Source organism: Carassius auratus, chromosome 47 (assembly GCF_003368295.1).
Source record: "Carassius auratus strain Wakin chromosome 47, ASM336829v1, whole genome shotgun sequence".
Lineage (NCBI taxonomy): Eukaryota > Metazoa > Chordata > Actinopteri > Cypriniformes > Cyprinidae > Carassius > Carassius auratus.
This window is the reverse complement of record NC_039289.1, coordinates 10,075,229-10,093,620: the sequence shown is the minus strand read 5'-3', so window position 1 is coordinate 10,093,620 and position 18,392 is coordinate 10,075,229. Positions and strand designations below refer to the sequence as shown.

Below are 18,392 nucleotides of genomic sequence, written 5' to 3'. Positions count from 1 at the left end.
TTTAAAAGAGAAAGGCTTAAAAACGCATGCAAATGATACATTTGTGTGATGATGCAGCAGTGAAAAATCCCTCAACTGGCCCTCAGGCAATCCTTATTATCAATCCCTGCTATATTACATCAGAGCACTTCCTTAAAGTTTACTTCTGGCCGAACACCTTTGGGTTCACAACCAGTAAGATTTCATTCACTCACAGTGGGAATTTCCAGAGCAAACACTCTGCTCAGGGTGTCCGCGGGGTTTTAAAAAGTATTAAAAAGTGATAAATCAAAATGGTCAAATTTAAGGCCATTAAAAGTGTTAAATTTGGTCTCAGAGGTATTATTTTTTTCCAAATTAGGTATTATTTTTTCCAGACTATCAGGTGTCTTATTCTGATTGAAATTCTATCTGCGTTCGTGTTAGTTCGTTTATATGGGCTTTAGCATATCTGGGCACATAATCAAAGATCTTCCGTCTCCGTCTCATGCTGACGTCATATTCAGTGGTCGTTCGGCATCATCTCAGAACACTGCGCGCTCAACAGAAGTGGCTGGCTTACGTTTTATTTTAGACTTGCTTCAAGGCATATCTTCAATGACTGGACAACCATCGTCGTCTTCTTGGACAAATGCAAGTTTTCTAATAGCTGGGTTAACGACCGGTAGTACCGAGGTCCCGTTCAAACCCGGTTCTTGACGCATACAACGCTATGATTTCCGCGAAGCAGAAAACGAGTACGGAATCTCAAAATCCAGTCATGTAAATGAAACTTACATTTTAATATGGACAGTCATGGAATTTGTGAAAGCATAAATTAATCAAATCAAATCTCCATATGGACCAGTATCTGTAAATGTTAAGCCGCAAAAGTTGTTTGAAATATGAATCCGTGTTCTGCGCGTCTCTGTGTGAATTAATGAATGACAGAGACGTGCAGGTTTATTTACTACATAGACTGAAGCGCATGACGCTTGCATTAATTTCAGCATCTGTTGTCTTCTCCTGTCAAAATAATCGAGTTAATTTAGAATTATTCATATTCACTTTCGAAAAAGCAGAAGACATACCGGTTTCTCCGGTAGTGGGCGGAGCTAATGGGCAAATAGAAATTTCAAAATGACAAATATGCATTCATTAGGCCTAAAAGAAAATTTTTACATAAGGGCATTGTGCTAGAAATATTACTATTATTTAGTAAAACGTATGTGATACTGCTACCACTGTTGCAAAAAAATAAAAAACTTTATTTAAAAAAAAATAAATGTCAATATTTCTCCCATGTTTTAATTTTAATAGCAAATCCCCTTTATTTACCAAACATAAAATGTGTTTAAATTTGATAAATTAAAAGACAAATTAAATTTGGGTGAAACTTGTTTACTGTTTTTCATAATTATATAACTTGTAGAAAAACTTTAAACACAATTCTAAATAAGTATAAAGAATGGCATTGGTTTTATTTTTAGTGCTAAAAAGTTATTTTTTTTTTATTACCAAATTTTTGTGTTTTGCTTTGTTACCGAAATTGGTACCGAGAATCGTGGATTTTCACTGGTATCGGTACCGAATACTGAAATATTGGTACCGTGACAACACTAACAGGCAGGCTTATTGTTCGGTCTATCCATTTTCTCCATTGCACATTTTATGGTATTTGATTTATTTTTATTTACTAAGTGAAATAAATGTGCAATATGCTGTCAACATCAGTCTCTAAATCTATTATTTTTTGTATGTTATATATGTCAAAATCTGTGTAAATAATAGAAAGGTCGCTGATTAACACTTGCAATTCAGTGTCGTGATGGTTTTAAAAAATATTCTGAAGGTAGTGAAAAAGGTATTAAAAAGTAGTAAATTTAACTTAAGGATTGCTGTATATACCCTGTCTGCTCTGTCTCAAGTATAACAGTTAATTTAGAGAGAAACTCGTGCTCTTCATGGTATAATGCAATATTAAGGGCTTGGCAAACGGCAGGAGAGGGCTTGCGCCGGCTGCTTTGCTTGCAGAGCTTTAGTTGTTGTTGGAGCCGGAGCACAGGGCTTCATATCAATTCAAACATAAGCCTGGTGCCAAGCGTGCCGTCCACGGTGCCAGCTCATTTCCTGTTCTTCACTGGCCGCTGTGACTCCTGAGGAAGAGCATGAAGGCTAGAGACGACTCTTAAAGCATCATGTGTTTCAGACTGTGTGTTTGGTGCCTCCTGAAAGCTCTTCTGGCAGAACTCACTTCCTTCTGTAACCGGCAACCAAACCAGGTGTGACACAGCAGCGATAAATCATAATTGTGTTGATACTGGAAACGAGCTGAGGGACACAACTCTATTGTAATAGCTACACAATTGCACTTAACAATGGGAAATAACACTGCTTTGCCTCTATTATAGAAAATATCATAATTATATTATAATGTGTTATGGATATTCAGTTTTAAATCATTTAAAAAAAAATTAGTTGTGTAAAATAAAATAATTTGTTCAATATAATTAATAATCCCATATTAAATCAATTAATTTTACATAAATTAAAGATAATTAGTAGTGTTAATTATTATAAATTATTGAAGTTCTAACAATTGAGTAAAGTAAAAAAGTATGTAATTCTTTTTGTTGTTGTTGTTAAATTGATTATAATAATTTGATTAATGAGCATAATCAAGCCACAGGAAGTGTAGTAAAAACAATTTAGCCAGTTTTTATTATTTTATATTATTATAGTGTTTATTAGAATTTTGATTTAGCTTTTATTTTAATATTTTCAATATCATTTTAATTCACATTGGGTTATTTTTAATTCATTTTTGGTTTTATCGGTTTCATTTTATTACTTTTTTTGTTATATTTCTTTATTTTTCCATTGAATTTTATTACCTTTAGTACTTTTAGTATGCATTTCAAAGTTAAATTGAGTTAATGAAAATTTGTGTTCTGTTTTATTTCAGAATTTAAGTTAAGTTAATGAAATTGAAGTTTGTTCTAAGTCTAAACTAAGTGAATAAAGTTTATTTACATATAAATGATGTTGTATTTTGAATACATTGATAAAATATAAGTTCTAATTATTTTCTCTTAGTAATTATAAATATCACTTTATTTATTTATTTATTTATTTTTTCCCTTAATCCCTCCTCCGGTGGAATTTCATTGTTTGGAAATCCCTCTCCAGATAACTGTAATTAAACATCAGTTAGAATCCGTTTGCCTGTGATTTATGTCATTTGTAGTATCTTTTTACTTCCTGTGAGGACAAAAAAAAAAAAGACTGGAGACATAAACGTGATTCTTAGCTATGGTTTTGGTAAAATCACTTGCGCAGACCTGCTCTCCCACAGGATCTTTTAGCTCCCAGTTTTGCCGCAGTTGGACACACTTGCTCTTTGGCTCAGGCTTTCTTCTGTCTCTGTCTCTGCAGTGGCTCACTGTGCTTCATCGAGGCAGATCATCTCGCACTGGAAGAACTGCACGAGGCACGACTGCCCCGTCTGCCTCCCGCTGAAGAACGCCAGTGACAAACGCAACCAGCAACGTGAGTCCCTCCTCCTCCAGTAAACACCTCCTCTGTACCTCACCACAGTACAATTCATGTGTGTATGTTAAGAAATACTACTGTGTAAATTATATCGTCTTTAGAATTTTTATTACACCTAATAACAATAATACTGATAACACTTCTTTTTCACAAGGGTGTGCTTTTAAACCGTATCCAATAAAGATAGTTTTATAAAGAAGTTCAGTTGTAGCCAAAATGCATATTTGTACACAAAGGAATTTAAACACATTTCCATTTATGGAAATAATGTAAATGCAATATATTCCAGCTGTAATAAATTGTCATTTGATGGTAAATAACATTCATTTAAGTGTCTGTAACCATTACACTCCTCTGTTTTGATGTTAAGCGATAAAGCAGAATCAGACATGAAATCTCACGCAGATCTTGGTTTGAAATACAGAGATGTCGTCTTACAGCATCTCTTTTCTACGTTACAGCAATGCTGAGTCCCCCCAGCACTGGTCTGCAGAGCTCTGTCGGGACGGTCGGCACGGGGCAGCAGACGGCTCCTGCTCTGCCCAGCTCAACACCCATCGACCCCAGCTCCATGCAGCGGGCGTACGCTGCCCTCGGCCTCCCCTACAGCAGCCAGACCCCCACACAGATGCAGAGCCCCGGGCAGACGCCGCCACAAATGAGATCCATCAGCACACTCGGTAAACTACGGTTTTATTGTTGGAAAATATATTATATGAATAAAACCAAAAATAAGGTCTATGTGTATGTTATATATTAAAAATAACATTTTATGAGTATTAGTTTATATATTTGTATTTATTGTTATACATTGTTTCTTTTTATATTGTTCATATAAATTATCTGAGAGTATATTATGTTTGATTTAGGGAAGATGAATTACATTTTTATATATATATATATATATATATATATATATATGTGTGTGTGTGTGTGTGTGTGTGTGTGTTTTTATTTCTTATTAATAAAATGTTTACAATTATAAATATTATGTTTGTGTGTGTGTGTGTGTGTATGTGTATGTATATGTATGTATGTATATATATATATATGTGTGTGTGTGTGTGTGTGTGTAGAGAGAGAGAGAGCGATAGATAGATATACAAATGTACAGAAAAATAACATTAAATCCGAGAGAGAGAGAGTGCGCGCGCACGTGAGAGAGAGAGCGCGAGAGAGAGAGTGCGCGAGAGAGAGCGCGAGAGAGAGCGCGAGAGAGAGCGCGAGAGAGAGAGCGAGCGAGTGAGCGAGCCCCGGCCAAAGAAAAAATTTGATTAGATTTCATATCGCAATATATATTGCAGAAAAATTAAATATCGCAATGTCATTTTTTCCCAAAATCGTGCAGCCCTAATATATATATATATATATATATATATATGTCACTTTTATTGGAGTAGGGTATTCCTGCAATACCAGAGGCTGCAGTTTCAGGACCGCATTTTTTTTTTATTTTTTTTTTTTATGTATTAGCAGTTCATATTATTTTATATCACTTGCTATTCAGTTATGTATATTATTATTTTTAAAGATTATAGTTTTACGTATTTTAATTGAATGTATTATTGTTTTTGTTTGTCCAGGGGGAGGTCAGATGAACTCAATCAGCGTACCGACATCAGATCAGTCTAAGCTGCTCCCTGATGGCACTGTTCCATCAACACTTAACCCTAACAAGTAAGACTCGGACACACACTGATCAATACACACTCCCAGCTCGTAATTGCCCAGAATTGTTGTCTCAATGCTGTTTGCTCACTGAATATCTCCTGGTCCTCTTCCCTCAGTCAGTTGATGCTGGACGGCCCTACGGTAGGCAGCATGGGTAACCTGCCCACAGCAGCCCCTCTGTCAGCCACCGGAGTGAGGAAGGCCTGGCACGAGCACGTCACGCAGGACCTCCGCAACCACCTTGTGCACAAACTGTAAGTGAACACTGCTCTTAAACTAGACACATATTTTATAAATGTTCAAATAAATTCAAATTGTTACACCCTAAAAACAGTAATATTGTGAAACATTATTACAGTTTAAAATAACCCTTTTCTATCGTAATATAACAATTGTAATAACAGTTGAGCTGCTTAATGTTTTTTTGTTTTTTGTTTTGGTGTGGAAACCATTTTTCCTGGAGTCTTTCATAAATAGGAAGTAAAAAAACAGCATTAAATCAAATGAAAGTGTTTTACTCTCTGTGACTGTTTAGGGTTCAGGCCATCTTCCCTACGCCAGACCCCGCCGCCCTGAAGGACCGCCGCATGGAGAACCTGGTGGCATATGCACGGAAAGTGGAAGGGGATATGTACGAGTCGGCCAATAGTAGGGTGAGCACAAACCCTCAGGGATACACCTCATCCGAAAGGCTGATGTGAAAGTGGCTTATGGATGATGTTGATATGAACACTGTCGTCTGTGCGTGTTGCACAGGATGAGTACTATCACTTTCTGGCGGAGAAGATCTATAAGATCCAGAAGGAGCTGGAGGAGAAGAGAAGATCCCGGTTACAAAAGCAGATTATCAACCAGACGCCCATGACTGCTGCGGGACAACAGCCACCGGCCCTCAACCAGCCTAACGTCATGGGACCTCGGCCACAGAGTAAGTCATTTAAAAACTAGAAGTTGTTCTACCGTGGATTTTCTTGGAACAATTTTAGTTTCTAAAACACAATATTAACTTCTTGTTTATCACCTTTGCAATTGTCCAGATTTTCAGGAAAAAAACAGCACAATTGCTTAAGTGATACTTCTAAACTGTATCATAAGATACAAATAGAACTTAGAAGATATAAAACTTACATGGGGCTATTTTTTCAAATTCGTGTGTTGAGTTTTGGGGTCTTTAACTGGATTCTAATTGGCTACATTGCTCGGTCATCAGTCGCCCGGCATCATGTTTGTCAGCAGATGCATGCAATGTAAAATGCCATACTTAACGTCTTAAAACAACAGACATAAATGCACAAAATTGACCAGTTTCTGACCCTCTTTTCAGATGGATCCGTGCCTTTGCCCAATGTGCCAAATCAGATCATCAATCGCATGCAGGCGTCTCAAGGTACTTCAGTCCCATTTGTAGCCAGTACCAGTTGGGGATGCATTTGTTTTCTGTACTCTAAACAACGTTATCGATCTTATCTGTTGTTTTTTTTCCAACAGGGTTGAATCCATTCGGCGCAATGCCCAATGTGCCGATGTCTCAGGCTCCCATGGGAACACGTGCCGCTTCTCCGATAAACCATCAACAGATCAATATGAACCAAGTCCCGACGGTCGGTCTCCATGTCTGGATCCCTCTCATTTCTGCTCTCCGGACACATATCTCACTGTATCATTCTCGTCATATTTTCACAGATGAATATGTCTCCCACACGAATGCCCCCCACACAAAGCATGCTGGGAGCTCACGGCGGGAACACGGTGGCACAGACGGCCAACCAGACACAGTTCACGGCTCAACCTCAGTTCCCCGCCAACACCAACGCTATGAATGTCAACATGGGCCAGCCCAACACGCAGGCGGCCGTTTCACAGGTGCACACATGCACTCACGTCCTAGAGTGATCTCGTTCTGCACGACCACGTCCCTACTAAACTTTTTTTTGTCCCTGCTTGTGTGCGTGCGATCTCTCCTTCCCCAGCAGCAGCCGAAAGCTAACCTCTCCCTGAATGCACTTGGCCCCTTGGGCCCTCCACTAAGCTGCCCCACGCCCCCTCAGGCTCCACTCCGCGCCACGCCGCCCCCCAACGCCACCACCAGCACCACTAACCTGCCAGCAGCACTGCAGCCCAGTCAGGCCTCCACACCCACCCCCGCCCCTGCTCAGGGCACCCCGCCTCACGAGCTGACCCTCCCTGCCCAGCAGCACCCTGGGACACCGGTGAGACCCGCAGATCCATCCTCAGACCCAAAACCTTGTGAGCTTCCTACATAGGTAGCATCCTCACTAGAATGAAACCTCATTGACTGATTGTGAGGTAGTCGGGAGTTGGGTGCCATTGCACTTCCCAACAAGGAGCTTGGATTGCACAGTTTGGGGCAGTTTAGAAGAACCGTGCAGTGATTAGGCAAAGCTAGCGATCATAACTAGGTCTTGAAAATGGTATCGGATCGGTATATGGGTTCATGTACTCGCCGATGCCAGAATTTGTTGTGGTATCGGTGATATTTCCGATACTAGTATCGGAATCGGAACAACTCTTAATATATACACACATATATACACACACATATAATTACTAAATAGAATGTATTTATTTAGTAATGAAATAGTTGTTGTTTTATATTAAATTATATATATATATATATATATATATATATATATATATATATATATATATATATATATATATATATATAAAAAATAATATTATTAAATGATAATTGAAATATTAAGTGCTCCTTTGACCTCAGTAGGCCGCTCACTAGGTTTTGTAACAAATATATGGTGATGTCATCTTTCCAAAACGGTGCCATAAATTGCTCCGCTTGAAGACAAAATTCAAACAATATTTATTTCAAGGGAGGTGACTCTGATGCTTTGTCTTTCAGAGCGGTGAAAAGCGTGTGCCCACTCCAGCGTCGGCAGCCAGCGCCGAGCTGCACTCCCAGCATGCCGTGTCCGATGTACCGCCCAGCAACACTAAAACAGAAGAGCAAGAATACGACACGTGCATCAAAACAGAGCCCAAGATGGAGGTGTGTCTTGTGTATATGTTTGAAGAAATCAGCAGATTAGAATAAAGTCTTTCCAACCCAGATTTCATTTCAGTCTCAGATTTTCATGGTTGTTGTGCCTTTGCTAGACGGAGGACGACACGGGCTCCCTATTGGTCAAAAAAGAGGAGCCGGAGGGGTCGGAGGCTAAGCAGGAGCCAATGGAGACCGAGGACAAAAAGACAGACTTGAAGACAGAGACTAAAGAAGAAGATGAAAGCAAGACGAACGGCACAGCGTCCTCTTCACCGTCTCAGTCTCGCAGGAAAAGTATGAACTGATATTTCTGTAGTCTTTTTATTTCTGGGGCTTTCTTTAATCGTACATGTGTCCCCGTCTCTCCTCTCAGTCTTTAAGCCAGAAGAGTTGCGGCAGGCATTGATGCCCACCCTGGAGTCTCTGTACAGGCAAGATCCAGAGTCTCTGCCCTTCCGGCAGCCGGTGGACCCCATGCTTCTTGGCATCCCTGTGAGTCTCACATACACATATGCACGTATCTTCACTGAATGATATATGAAGTACACATTTGACTGAACTATGAAGCCGTCTGCTTTCGTGCTTTCAGGACTACTTTGATATCGTGAAGAACCCCATAGACCTGTCGACGATCAAGCGCAAGCTGGACACGGGTCAGTATCAGGAGCCGTGGCAGTATGTAGATGACGTGTGGCTGATGTTCAACAACGCCTGGTTGTACAACAGGAAGACGTCGCGCGTGTACAAGTACTGCTCCAAACTGGCCGAGGTGTTCGAGCTGGAGATCGACCCCGTCATGCAGAGCCTCGGCTACTGCTGCGGGAGGAAGGTGAGGGGAACATTTAGTCCGACATTAGTTTTGAACCGCCGGTATTTCGATGCTAGCTGCTCGACTGCACAGAAACTGGATGTAAACAGACTTTTCCGGTCATGTGTCTGAACTCTCTTCTCCTTTCCTCCCACAGTACGAGTTTTCTCCTCAGACACTGTGCTGTTACGGCAAGCAGCTATGTACAATTCCCAGAGACGGCACTTATTACAGCTATCAGAACAGGTGAGATGAGACACGTGCCCTTTTTTAGGTAGATCTCATGAAGTCGACAGCCTTAGAAAACGTTTAGGAGGACACTGGAGTTGAAGCAGACGTGCTCTCTCTCCTGTGGTGTAGTTCGTTCAGTCGTGTGGTGTTTTTGGACACACATTTTGTTAGATCAGACGATAAACCTCCTCGTGTGCCGGTGTTTCCGCTAACATAGTTTACTCTCAGGCCTGTTCATATGTATTTTCTAAACGTATTACAATCCTCTCCCCCTATTTCTGTCTTCACGGATACACTGCTTGAAGTCTCCAGCCAGCCCTCATTTATTGGCAGTTGTAATATTTGCACTGGCACATTGATTCGTTTTTGTTGTTGTGAATTGCCTGCTTATTCATAGCAGGCTCCCTTGTGCCCCCTGCAGCATAGAGCACGTCACTGCAGAACCTCCGAATAAGATGATTGGCTCACAGACACAGCCGCTCTTGCTTATATACTAACATCCATTTGGAACAGATTTGGAGAAATTTAGTCCTGCAGTGAATGGGTGCCGTCAGAATGAGTGTTAGGACAGCTGATAAAAAAACAATAATCCACACCACTCCAGTCCATCAGTTTACATCTTGTGAAGCGAAAAGCTGCATCTTTGTAAGTAACCAATCAATCATTAAGGTGTTTTAAACTTCAAACCTGTTGTTTCTGGCTATAACCGGGAGTCATTTGTTCATAATATTGCTTTCTCCTGTGAAAGAGTCATTTTGTCTAAATCAGGAGAGAAATATGCACAGATCAAACACAGTTTAAGTCAAATATTTTGATGTGAGAGGACAACAGGGGATAAACTTCTTCACAGAAGGAACTCCTATTTTGGCCAGAAATTAGTTTAAAGTTAAAATGGCTTAATGTTAGATTAATTGATGGTCTGCAGTGGTGTGGATTATTGTGATGTTTTTATCAGCTGTTTGGACTCTCATTCTGACGGCACCCATTCACTGCAATAGATGCATTGGTGAGCGAGTGCTGTAATGCTACATTTCTACAAATCAGTGCAAACTCATCTACTTCTTGGATGGCCTGAAGATGAGTAAATGTTCAGCAAATTTTCCTTTCCCTCTGAACCCTTGGAAGCCATTCACATTCCGTTCACACTGTGATTACAGCATCGGAAGATTTGAAGGGAATGATCATCGTACACTTTTGTATATTCTGTTTGGATTAATGAATTAAAAATCACTCTTGTGCGCCTCTGTATATCTTGAAGTGAACTGTTGTGTTTGTGACTATACAGGTATCATTTCTGCGAGAAGTGCTTCAATGAGATTCAGGGAGACAATGTGACGCTAGGAGATGATCCTGCTCAGCCCCAGACGTAAGTGATCGTTCACCTTCTCTTTTTGTGATCATATTCAAGCTCGGTTGTGGAGGTTTAATCATCGAAATCAGTCTGAATTATTCATTTTCTCCATTCCATAATGAACCGAATTGTTTCAAAAAGTTTGAAATGTTCAACAAATTGTACTTTGTATGCAGCATGATCTCTAAAGACCAGTTCGAAAGGAAGAAGAATGACACGTTAGATCCTGAGCCGTAAGTAAACGCTCCACTTAATTTCCCAGAATTCCTATCAATGCACTAGTAGCACATGCTCTAATAGTAGTGCTATACTGATCATTATTGGCTCATGCATTTGTCCGCTCTGGACTGGTTACACTGCATGGCTTCTGCTCACTGGTGCCCCCTGCTGTCAGCAACAAAGGGCATAGAGACACTCCCCCAACACTAGTCTACAAGCAATTGTATTCTCTATAAATTGTCCAAATCCACACCTCCTACAAAGGCGCAGTTGCATTGGCCTGCTTGGTCAGGAAAAGAAGCTGAATGATGTATTTCATATTTACTACCTGCTCTCACAGTTAATGACTGACTACGCATTCAAACACTCGCTAAAATAAAAGCTGCCAGACTAGAAAGGGCATGAAATGATTGCATCCCCCTCTAATCAGTTCTCCTCCTCTCAGGTTTGTTGAATGTAAAGATTGCGGGCGGAAGATGCATCAGATATGTGTCCTGCATTATGAGGCTATCTGGCCTTTAGGGTGAGTTTGTAAACACCGCAGAGTGAAACGAGTTGCTCTGATATCGATTATGGATGCGTTGCGGGAAGCCGACACTAATGAGCATTTCTCTCTGCAGTTTTATCTGTGATAACTGTTTGAAAAAGAGCGGGAAGACGAGAAAAGAGAACAAGTTTTCGGCTAAAAGTAAGTAATAGGATTGTTCATGTGATGCATCAATGCTGAATGGACGTTTACTTCGTTCATTTACTCTCATGTCGTTCCAAACCTGTAAGATGTTTGTTTATCTTTGGAACACAAATGGATGTATTTTAAATGGAACCCAGGAGATTTTCTCTCTCCGCTAAAAGTCCATGCAACCAAAGATATATATAATTTTATTTTTTAAAATATATTTAAGAAATGTGAACTAATTTGACAATGGATTAAAAAAATACATGCATAAAATAAACATACTTGTAAAGTATTTTTCACAAATAAATCAATATCTATTAAAAATATAATTAAAAAGGAAGTAAACTATAACCAAAAAGTGCACTTCGTATTCTTGGAAGTTTGTGTGCATTGGGAATCTTTATTTACATACAGCACACAGAGAAAATGACATTAATATGACAGTGGACAAATGCATAAAGCGCACCATAATTTCAAATCACGAGTTTAAAGCATTCAGTTCACACAGTTCAACCGTCACACAGAGAACACGCGATCATTCTGGATAAAAATGCACACTTTACAAGATCTCAAAGCTGGATTCCACCAAGTCTGCAAGGTTTGTGAAATCAAATGTTCATTAATCATTCAAAGATTTATTTAAATTATATAAATGCATATTTGCTTAATGCTGATGGCAAACGAGAAAGTATTTTTCTATTACTGATAACATAAAAGAAATCGTTATAATACTTTTTGTATACAGTAATTCCTTAGTTTAACCGTTCTATCAGATTATTAGACAGAACGGTTTACAACGACAGCGAACAAGGAGAATGTGAGCACTGTGTGCTCAGGCGCTGTCAAAATAAAAGTCCCACCTCGGAACACATCAGCAAGCAGAAAAAAATATTTTGCCAATGCCGATATTTGAAAAATGCCAAATATCGGCCGATATATCGGCCTTTGCGATATATCACCTTTTTGATATATCAGTTGACCACTAATCAACGTGCATACATAGAGCTCAAACATGCTTGCATCTGTTTACCATTCTTATTGGTGAAATCGCTCAAGCTTTCAGTAAAAATATCAGGTTTAATTTAAACCTGTCTTAACAAGTGTTTTTGGGCTAAATGCTGTTGTCTTCGATCCAGGGTTGCAGACGACACGGTTAGGCACGTACATCGAGGATCGGGTGAACAAGTACTTGAAGAGGCAGAACCATCCAGAAGCTGGAGAGGTGTTCGTGCGAGTTGTAGCCAGTTCAGACAAAACGGTGGAGGTCAAACCTGGCATGAAGGCCAGGTAAACTTAAACTCAATCCTTACCTTTTATTTTTCCAGTTAGCCAGTCTTTCAGATGACCCTTCAGAGGGCACGTTCAAATAAATTAATGGACTATTCAGAGTTTCACCCATTTCTGTATTGGTTCATCTAACAAAACATTGATGCTATAGTGCTGTGTTAGTGTATGTTCTCTGAAGAGGTAAAGGTGGGTTTCATCCCCTGCTTCATTTCAGGTTTGTGGACACAGGAGAAATGCCTGAGAGCTTCCCCTACAGAACCAAAGCACTTTTCGCCTTTGAGGAAATTGACGGAGTGGACATGTGTTTCTTTGGCATGCACGTGCAAGAGTATGGCTCTGAATGCCCTTTCCCTAACACCAGGTAAACTAAACACTAAATAAACTAAAAACTAATAAACAAAGTTCATTAGAGAAAAAACAGACATATACTGCAACGCTTGTAATGCTTTATCATGCAATAAAGATAAAAGTCTCTTTGTCTTTTTTGTACCTATCTAGACGGGTATATGTATCATACCTTGATAGTATTCACTTCTTCAGACCTCGAGTGCTGAGAACAGCAGTCTATCATGAAATCCTCATCGGCTATTTGGAATACGTCAAGAAGCTTGGGTAGGTTTCATCATATAAATCTTCCTCGAGTCTGCAAATACAGTTCCCTTTCAATTCCCTGAACTTTAAACGTTTTGAACGCCGCAGATATGTTACGGCACACATCTGGGCATGTCCACCTAGTGAAGGTGATGACTATATCTTCCACTGTCACCCTGCCGACCAGAAAATCCCAAAACCCAAGCGCCTGCAGGAGTGGTACCGCAAAATGCTGGACAAGGCCTTTGCTGAGCGGATACTGCATGACTACAAGGTATAGCAGGGACCATGTGATCTTTCAAAAACCTTAATTTTGTCGAAATGGAAAGATTCACAAAAGTACACAATTATATGGTATAAATACGATGCGTTTTTGTTTAATAGGACATCTTTAAGCAAGCCACCGAGGACCGTTTGACGAGTGCAAACGAACTCCCGTATTTTGAGGGTGATTTTTGGCCCAATGTGTTGGAGGAGAGCATCAAGGAGTTGCAGCAAGAGGAAGAGGAGAGGAAAAAAGAAGAAAACACAGCAGCTTGTGAAACTCCAGAGGTGAATGAGAGAAGCCTTGTGTCTTTTTTAAAATTTTCGGATACTCTTCATGAGGTTAATTTTCTTTGATAATCTGTAGATGAATTTCTTTTATCTCTTTTATAAACTCCAAACATCCGTTATAGACACTTGTTATTCTTTCTAACAGGGCACGCCAGGGGACAGCAAGAACGCAAAGAAGAAGAACAACAAGAAAACAAATAAGAATAAAAGCAGTGTGAGCCGAGCTAATAAAAAGAAACACGGGATGCCGAATGTAGCCAATGATCTTTCTCAGAAACTCTACGCCACAATGGAGAAACACAAAGAGGTCTCCCACAAGTTCTTCATCTGATCATTTACTTGCTCTCCAAGACATGAGTCACGTACATTGTTTAACTTGGAAGTTTTCACACTATTTCACATGTCACCTTTTGATATATTTACATTTAAGCCAAATGTTTTTTCTCTGGAAAGGTCTTAAGAAACCTCTTACCTTTTCCTACTTGTTCTCCCAGGTGTTTTTTGTAATCCATCTGCACTCTGGGCCTATAGTCAATTCATTACTACCTATCGTTGACCCTGATCCCCTTCTGAACTGTGACCTAATGGACGGAAGGGACGCCTTCTTGACGTTAGCGCGGGATAAGCACTGGGAGTTCAGCTCTTTGCGGCGCTGCAAGTGGAGCACTATGTGCATGCTAGTGGAATTGCACAACCAGGGCCAGGACCGCTTTGTCTACACTTGCAACGAATGTAAACACCATGTCGAAACACGCTGGCACTGTACGGTCTGCGAGGTAAGATACAGAGGCTCCTGTAACAGGCTACAGCTCTCCTTTATCATCAGTAGTGGATGGGTGTTTCTGGGTTTGTTTTGATTTGAGCGCATTAGAAAAGAAAACCTTTGGGATTTTGAAACTTGGGGAGCCATGGGATCTTTTAGTAACATCTATTCTACTAGTAGTGTAACGCATCTTCCACATGTTTTGTCCAATTGTTGTTGATGCATTGTAATAATTTCTTGTCTTTCCACTTTTGATTTTCCTTTCAATTTTTGGTTAATCACTGTGCCCTCATCTTTCTGCAGGACTTTGACCTGTGCATTAGTTGCTACAACACTAAGGGCCATGAGCACCAGATGGTTAAGTGGGGTCTTGGTCTGGACGATGACAACAACAGCCAAAGTGGCGAGGCCTCCAAGAGTCCTCAGGAGAGTCGGCGTCTAAGCATCCAGCGTTGCATCCAGTCTCTGGTGCATGCCTGCCAGTGCCGCAATGCCAACTGCTCTCTGCCATCTTGCCAGAAGATGAAGCGTGTGGTCCAGCATACCAAGGGCTGCAAACGCAAGACAAACGGTGGCTGTCCGGTGTGCAAGCAGCTCATTGCTCTCTGCTGCTATCATGCCAAGCACTGTCAAGAGAACAAGTGCCCTGTGCCCTTCTGCCTCAATATCAAGCACAAACTGCGTCAGCAGCAGCTGCAGCACAGGGTCCAGCAGGCGCAGATGATGCGGAGACGCATGGCTACAATGCAGGGCCGAGCCATGCCTCAGAGCCTACCATCACCGCCTGCATCAACAGCCCCCAGCACGCCCACCTCGCATCAGCAACCGAACACCCCTCAAACACCACAACCGCTGTCCAACCAACCAACAACTCCCAATGCGGGCGTCATGTCCCCAGCCTATCCCAATGCTCCCCGCAATGGACAACCCCCTCCACAATCTTCACAGGGCAAACCCGGCCCACAAGCTTCCCCACTTCACCAGCAGCAGTCTCCGCTCCCGCAACCACCTCCTCAGCAGCAGCCACCACAACAACCTACTCCTCAACAGCCTCCGCCTATGGCGGTCAAAATGGCACGGCACATAGAAATGGTTGCGCAAGCTCAACACCAACAGAACTATCGCATGACCATGAATGGCCTTCCCATGAACCACCAGCAGCCACGCATGCCAGGCCCAATGCAGCAATCCATGCAACATGTTGGGCCACGCGGGCAACAGGTCATGCCACCAATGCCACAAGCACAGTGGACTGGAGGCCCTCAGCAAGGCATGCAAGCGGCTCAGCAGCAGGTTGCTCCACAACAGACCGCACCGGGCGCTCCGCAGACCATGCCTATGCAGAGACCGACAATGTCCCAGCAGGCTGCACAGCCACGTATGATGGTGCCCACACAGGGCCCACGACCGCAAACACCCCAGAGACCTGGAGCCATTGCCCCCAATGCCTTGCAAGACCTGCTACTCACCCTCAAGTCGCCCAGCTCGCCCCAACAACAGCAGCAGGTGTTGAACATCCTCAAATCGAACCCGCAACTCATGGCTGCCTTCATCAAACAGAGGACCGCAAAATACCACGCCAACCAGCCGCAGCAGCAACAAGTGCAACAGGGCATGCATGCAGCGCAGCCAGTGATGCAGAACCTGGCAGCCATGCAGGCAGTGTCACGACCTGGCTTGGCGCCGCAGCAGCAACCCCAACAGCCCGCGCCACAAGGCATGGCAGCTCTTGGATCCCAGAGTCAGCTCATGAACCCTGCACACGCCAACAACCCACAGCTCCAGGAGCTGTACCGCCGTCAGCTTTTGCGGCGGCAGCAACAACAACAGCAGCAACAACAGCAGCAGCAGCAGGGAGTGATGCCGCAGGCACATGGCCAGTTCCCGGAGACACAAGGCACTGCTACCAACTACACACAACTCCGGATGCAGCAGCAGCAACAGTTGGCCATGCAGGGAACAGGTGGACCCATGGGCCAGCTGCCCCCTATGGCCCAGATGGGGCAGGGTGGGATGGGAATGGACGGCACATCCAACCTCCTCCACCAACGCATGCTCCAGCAGCAGCAGCTTCCACAACAACAGGTCGTCCTCAAGCCTCCAATGGGCTCACCAGCGCAACCAAGTCCAATGAGCCCGCAAACTCACCTGCTTTCCGGACAGCCGCAAGGCACACACCTTCCCGGCCAAACCATGGCTAATGCACTCAGTAATCAGGTGTGCTCACCAGCCCCTGTACAGTCGCCCAGACCTCCGTCACAGCAACCTCCTCCACATTCCAGTCCTTCCCCGCAGGTTCAGCCACAGCCATCGCCACAGCACGCACCGCCCCACACAGGATCACCACACCCTGGTCTTACGACACCCATGACTGGCTCCTTGGAGCTTGCGCACCTGGGCACACCTGAGCAGAGTGCCATGCTCCCGCAACTCAATACGCCCAACCGCGGAGGGCTGCCCAGTGACTTAGGCATGGTGGGAGACACAACAGGAGACACGCTGGAGAAATTTGTGGAGGGATTGTAGCGTTTACTGGGAGACTCCACCCACCACAGTCTCCCCGTTCCTCTTTTTTGTGGCTCTCTTGGTTTTCTCTAATATTTTAAATTTTTTTGTACTGACATGTAAAGTTTAAGAAATGTATGAAAAAAAAGTCTAAAAGGAATTGGGGAATGTTGATGTTCCCTAAAAACATATGACTGATTTCTTCCTTTTAAGAGGGATTTGAAAGACTGTTGTTTAAAAGAAATATAAATCACAAAGAATATATTTTTTTGTTCAGTTTAGACCTTTGTGTGGTCAATGTTTTGTTTTAAATTGTCGTTTGGTTTTGTTTGGGGGAGGACAGTCTGGTTTCATGCATTTTCTTTTTTTTAAGAAAATAACGAAACTTCATTATATTATTCATACCTTTTGGTTTTATACCTTATCTAACTTTGCAGCATTTCTGTGTTGGAAGGCTGTGAGATTGTATTCTATTGTCGTACCATTTTTTTCAGACATGCATTCGGAGGCGTTTCCTCCTTTTCTCATTGTGAAGTTTGTATGTATGAGGAGAACTATTTGTTTGTATCGATAGGAACTGTGCATACGCATGTATGCAGACAAACAAGCATCACTCAGACAATACATCACTGACCCGAAGAAGACACGTACACATTTACAACATCTCACTGGCCTGGATCCAGAGGTTCTGTCTTGCAGATGTAGAATATTGTTGCTTTTTACAGATATATAAATTTAAAGAGAGAAAGAGGGAGAGAGGAGGGCCCCCTAAGCTGAGTGGGCGATCACTGGTTGACTGCTAGATGGAAACACAGAATGGATTCTGCTATTGACCCTCATTTCTCACACAAACTTGAACGGGCTCTACTTTTTCCCTTTATGTAAATCATGCAAGTTATTAAGCAAAATACTATAAATATAAGGATGAAAGAATGGAATCACTGTATAAACCGGTTGAAAAAAAAACGTATTTCTTACTTCTATACCATATTGTTAAATAAACTGTGTGCAACAGATCAAACTTGTGTGTCTTTAATGTTATTTATATAGTATATTAAAGCTACTTGGCAGTCGCGTTCTTTGACTTATTTTACTTTTACTAACAGAATAATGCTAAATGTAATAAATACTTCAATTAAACTACTAGTTATTGGCAATCCTAAGTGTATTTTGCTATCTTTTTTGCAATTTCATCATTTCGTA

General features: G+C 41.9%; 1 protein-coding gene across 5 annotated transcripts in view; it reads left to right on the top strand.

Annotated features, from left to right (window-relative positions):
• Positions 1-18,210, top strand: part of LOC113065060 (CREB-binding protein-like) — a 35,875-nt gene extending 17,665 nt beyond the window's left edge. For 2 of the 5 annotated variants that reach the window (XM_026236187.1, XM_026236182.1), the window contains 27 exons: positions 3,394-3,507; positions 3,972-4,190; positions 5,094-5,187; positions 5,298-5,435; positions 5,717-5,834; positions 5,938-6,109; positions 6,506-6,568; positions 6,670-6,782; positions 6,865-7,044; positions 7,152-7,391; positions 8,063-8,209; positions 8,317-8,497; positions 8,577-8,695; positions 8,793-9,032; positions 9,169-9,257; positions 10,528-10,608; positions 10,770-10,826; positions 11,258-11,335; positions 11,433-11,500; positions 12,625-12,775; positions 12,990-13,136; positions 13,274-13,387; positions 13,475-13,640; positions 13,751-13,972; positions 14,067-14,228; positions 14,416-14,697; positions 14,988-18,210. In XM_026236187.1, the coding sequence (XP_026091972.1) occupies positions 3,394-3,507; positions 3,972-4,190; positions 5,094-5,187; positions 5,298-5,435; positions 5,717-5,834; positions 5,938-6,109; positions 6,506-6,568; positions 6,670-6,782; positions 6,865-7,044; positions 7,152-7,391; positions 8,063-8,209; positions 8,317-8,497; positions 8,577-8,695; positions 8,793-9,032; positions 9,169-9,257; positions 10,528-10,608; positions 10,770-10,826; positions 11,258-11,335; positions 11,433-11,500; positions 12,625-12,775; positions 12,990-13,136; positions 13,274-13,387; positions 13,475-13,640; positions 13,751-13,972; positions 14,067-14,228; positions 14,416-14,697; positions 14,988-17,210 (5,978 nt within the window). In that variant the 3' untranslated portion in view covers positions 17,211-18,210. The remainder of the gene's footprint in view (positions 1-3,393; positions 3,508-3,971; positions 4,191-5,093; positions 5,188-5,297; positions 5,436-5,716; positions 5,835-5,937; positions 6,110-6,505; positions 6,569-6,669; positions 6,783-6,864; positions 7,045-7,151; positions 7,392-8,062; positions 8,210-8,316; positions 8,498-8,576; positions 8,696-8,792; positions 9,033-9,168; positions 9,258-10,527; positions 10,609-10,769; positions 10,827-11,257; positions 11,336-11,432; positions 11,501-12,624; positions 12,776-12,989; positions 13,137-13,273; positions 13,388-13,474; positions 13,641-13,750; positions 13,973-14,066; positions 14,229-14,415; positions 14,698-14,987) is intronic. The other 3 variants (XM_026236184.1, XM_026236185.1, XM_026236186.1) reach the window with 3 other exon arrangements.
• The last annotated feature ends 182 nt before the right edge of the window (positions 18,211-18,392 follow it).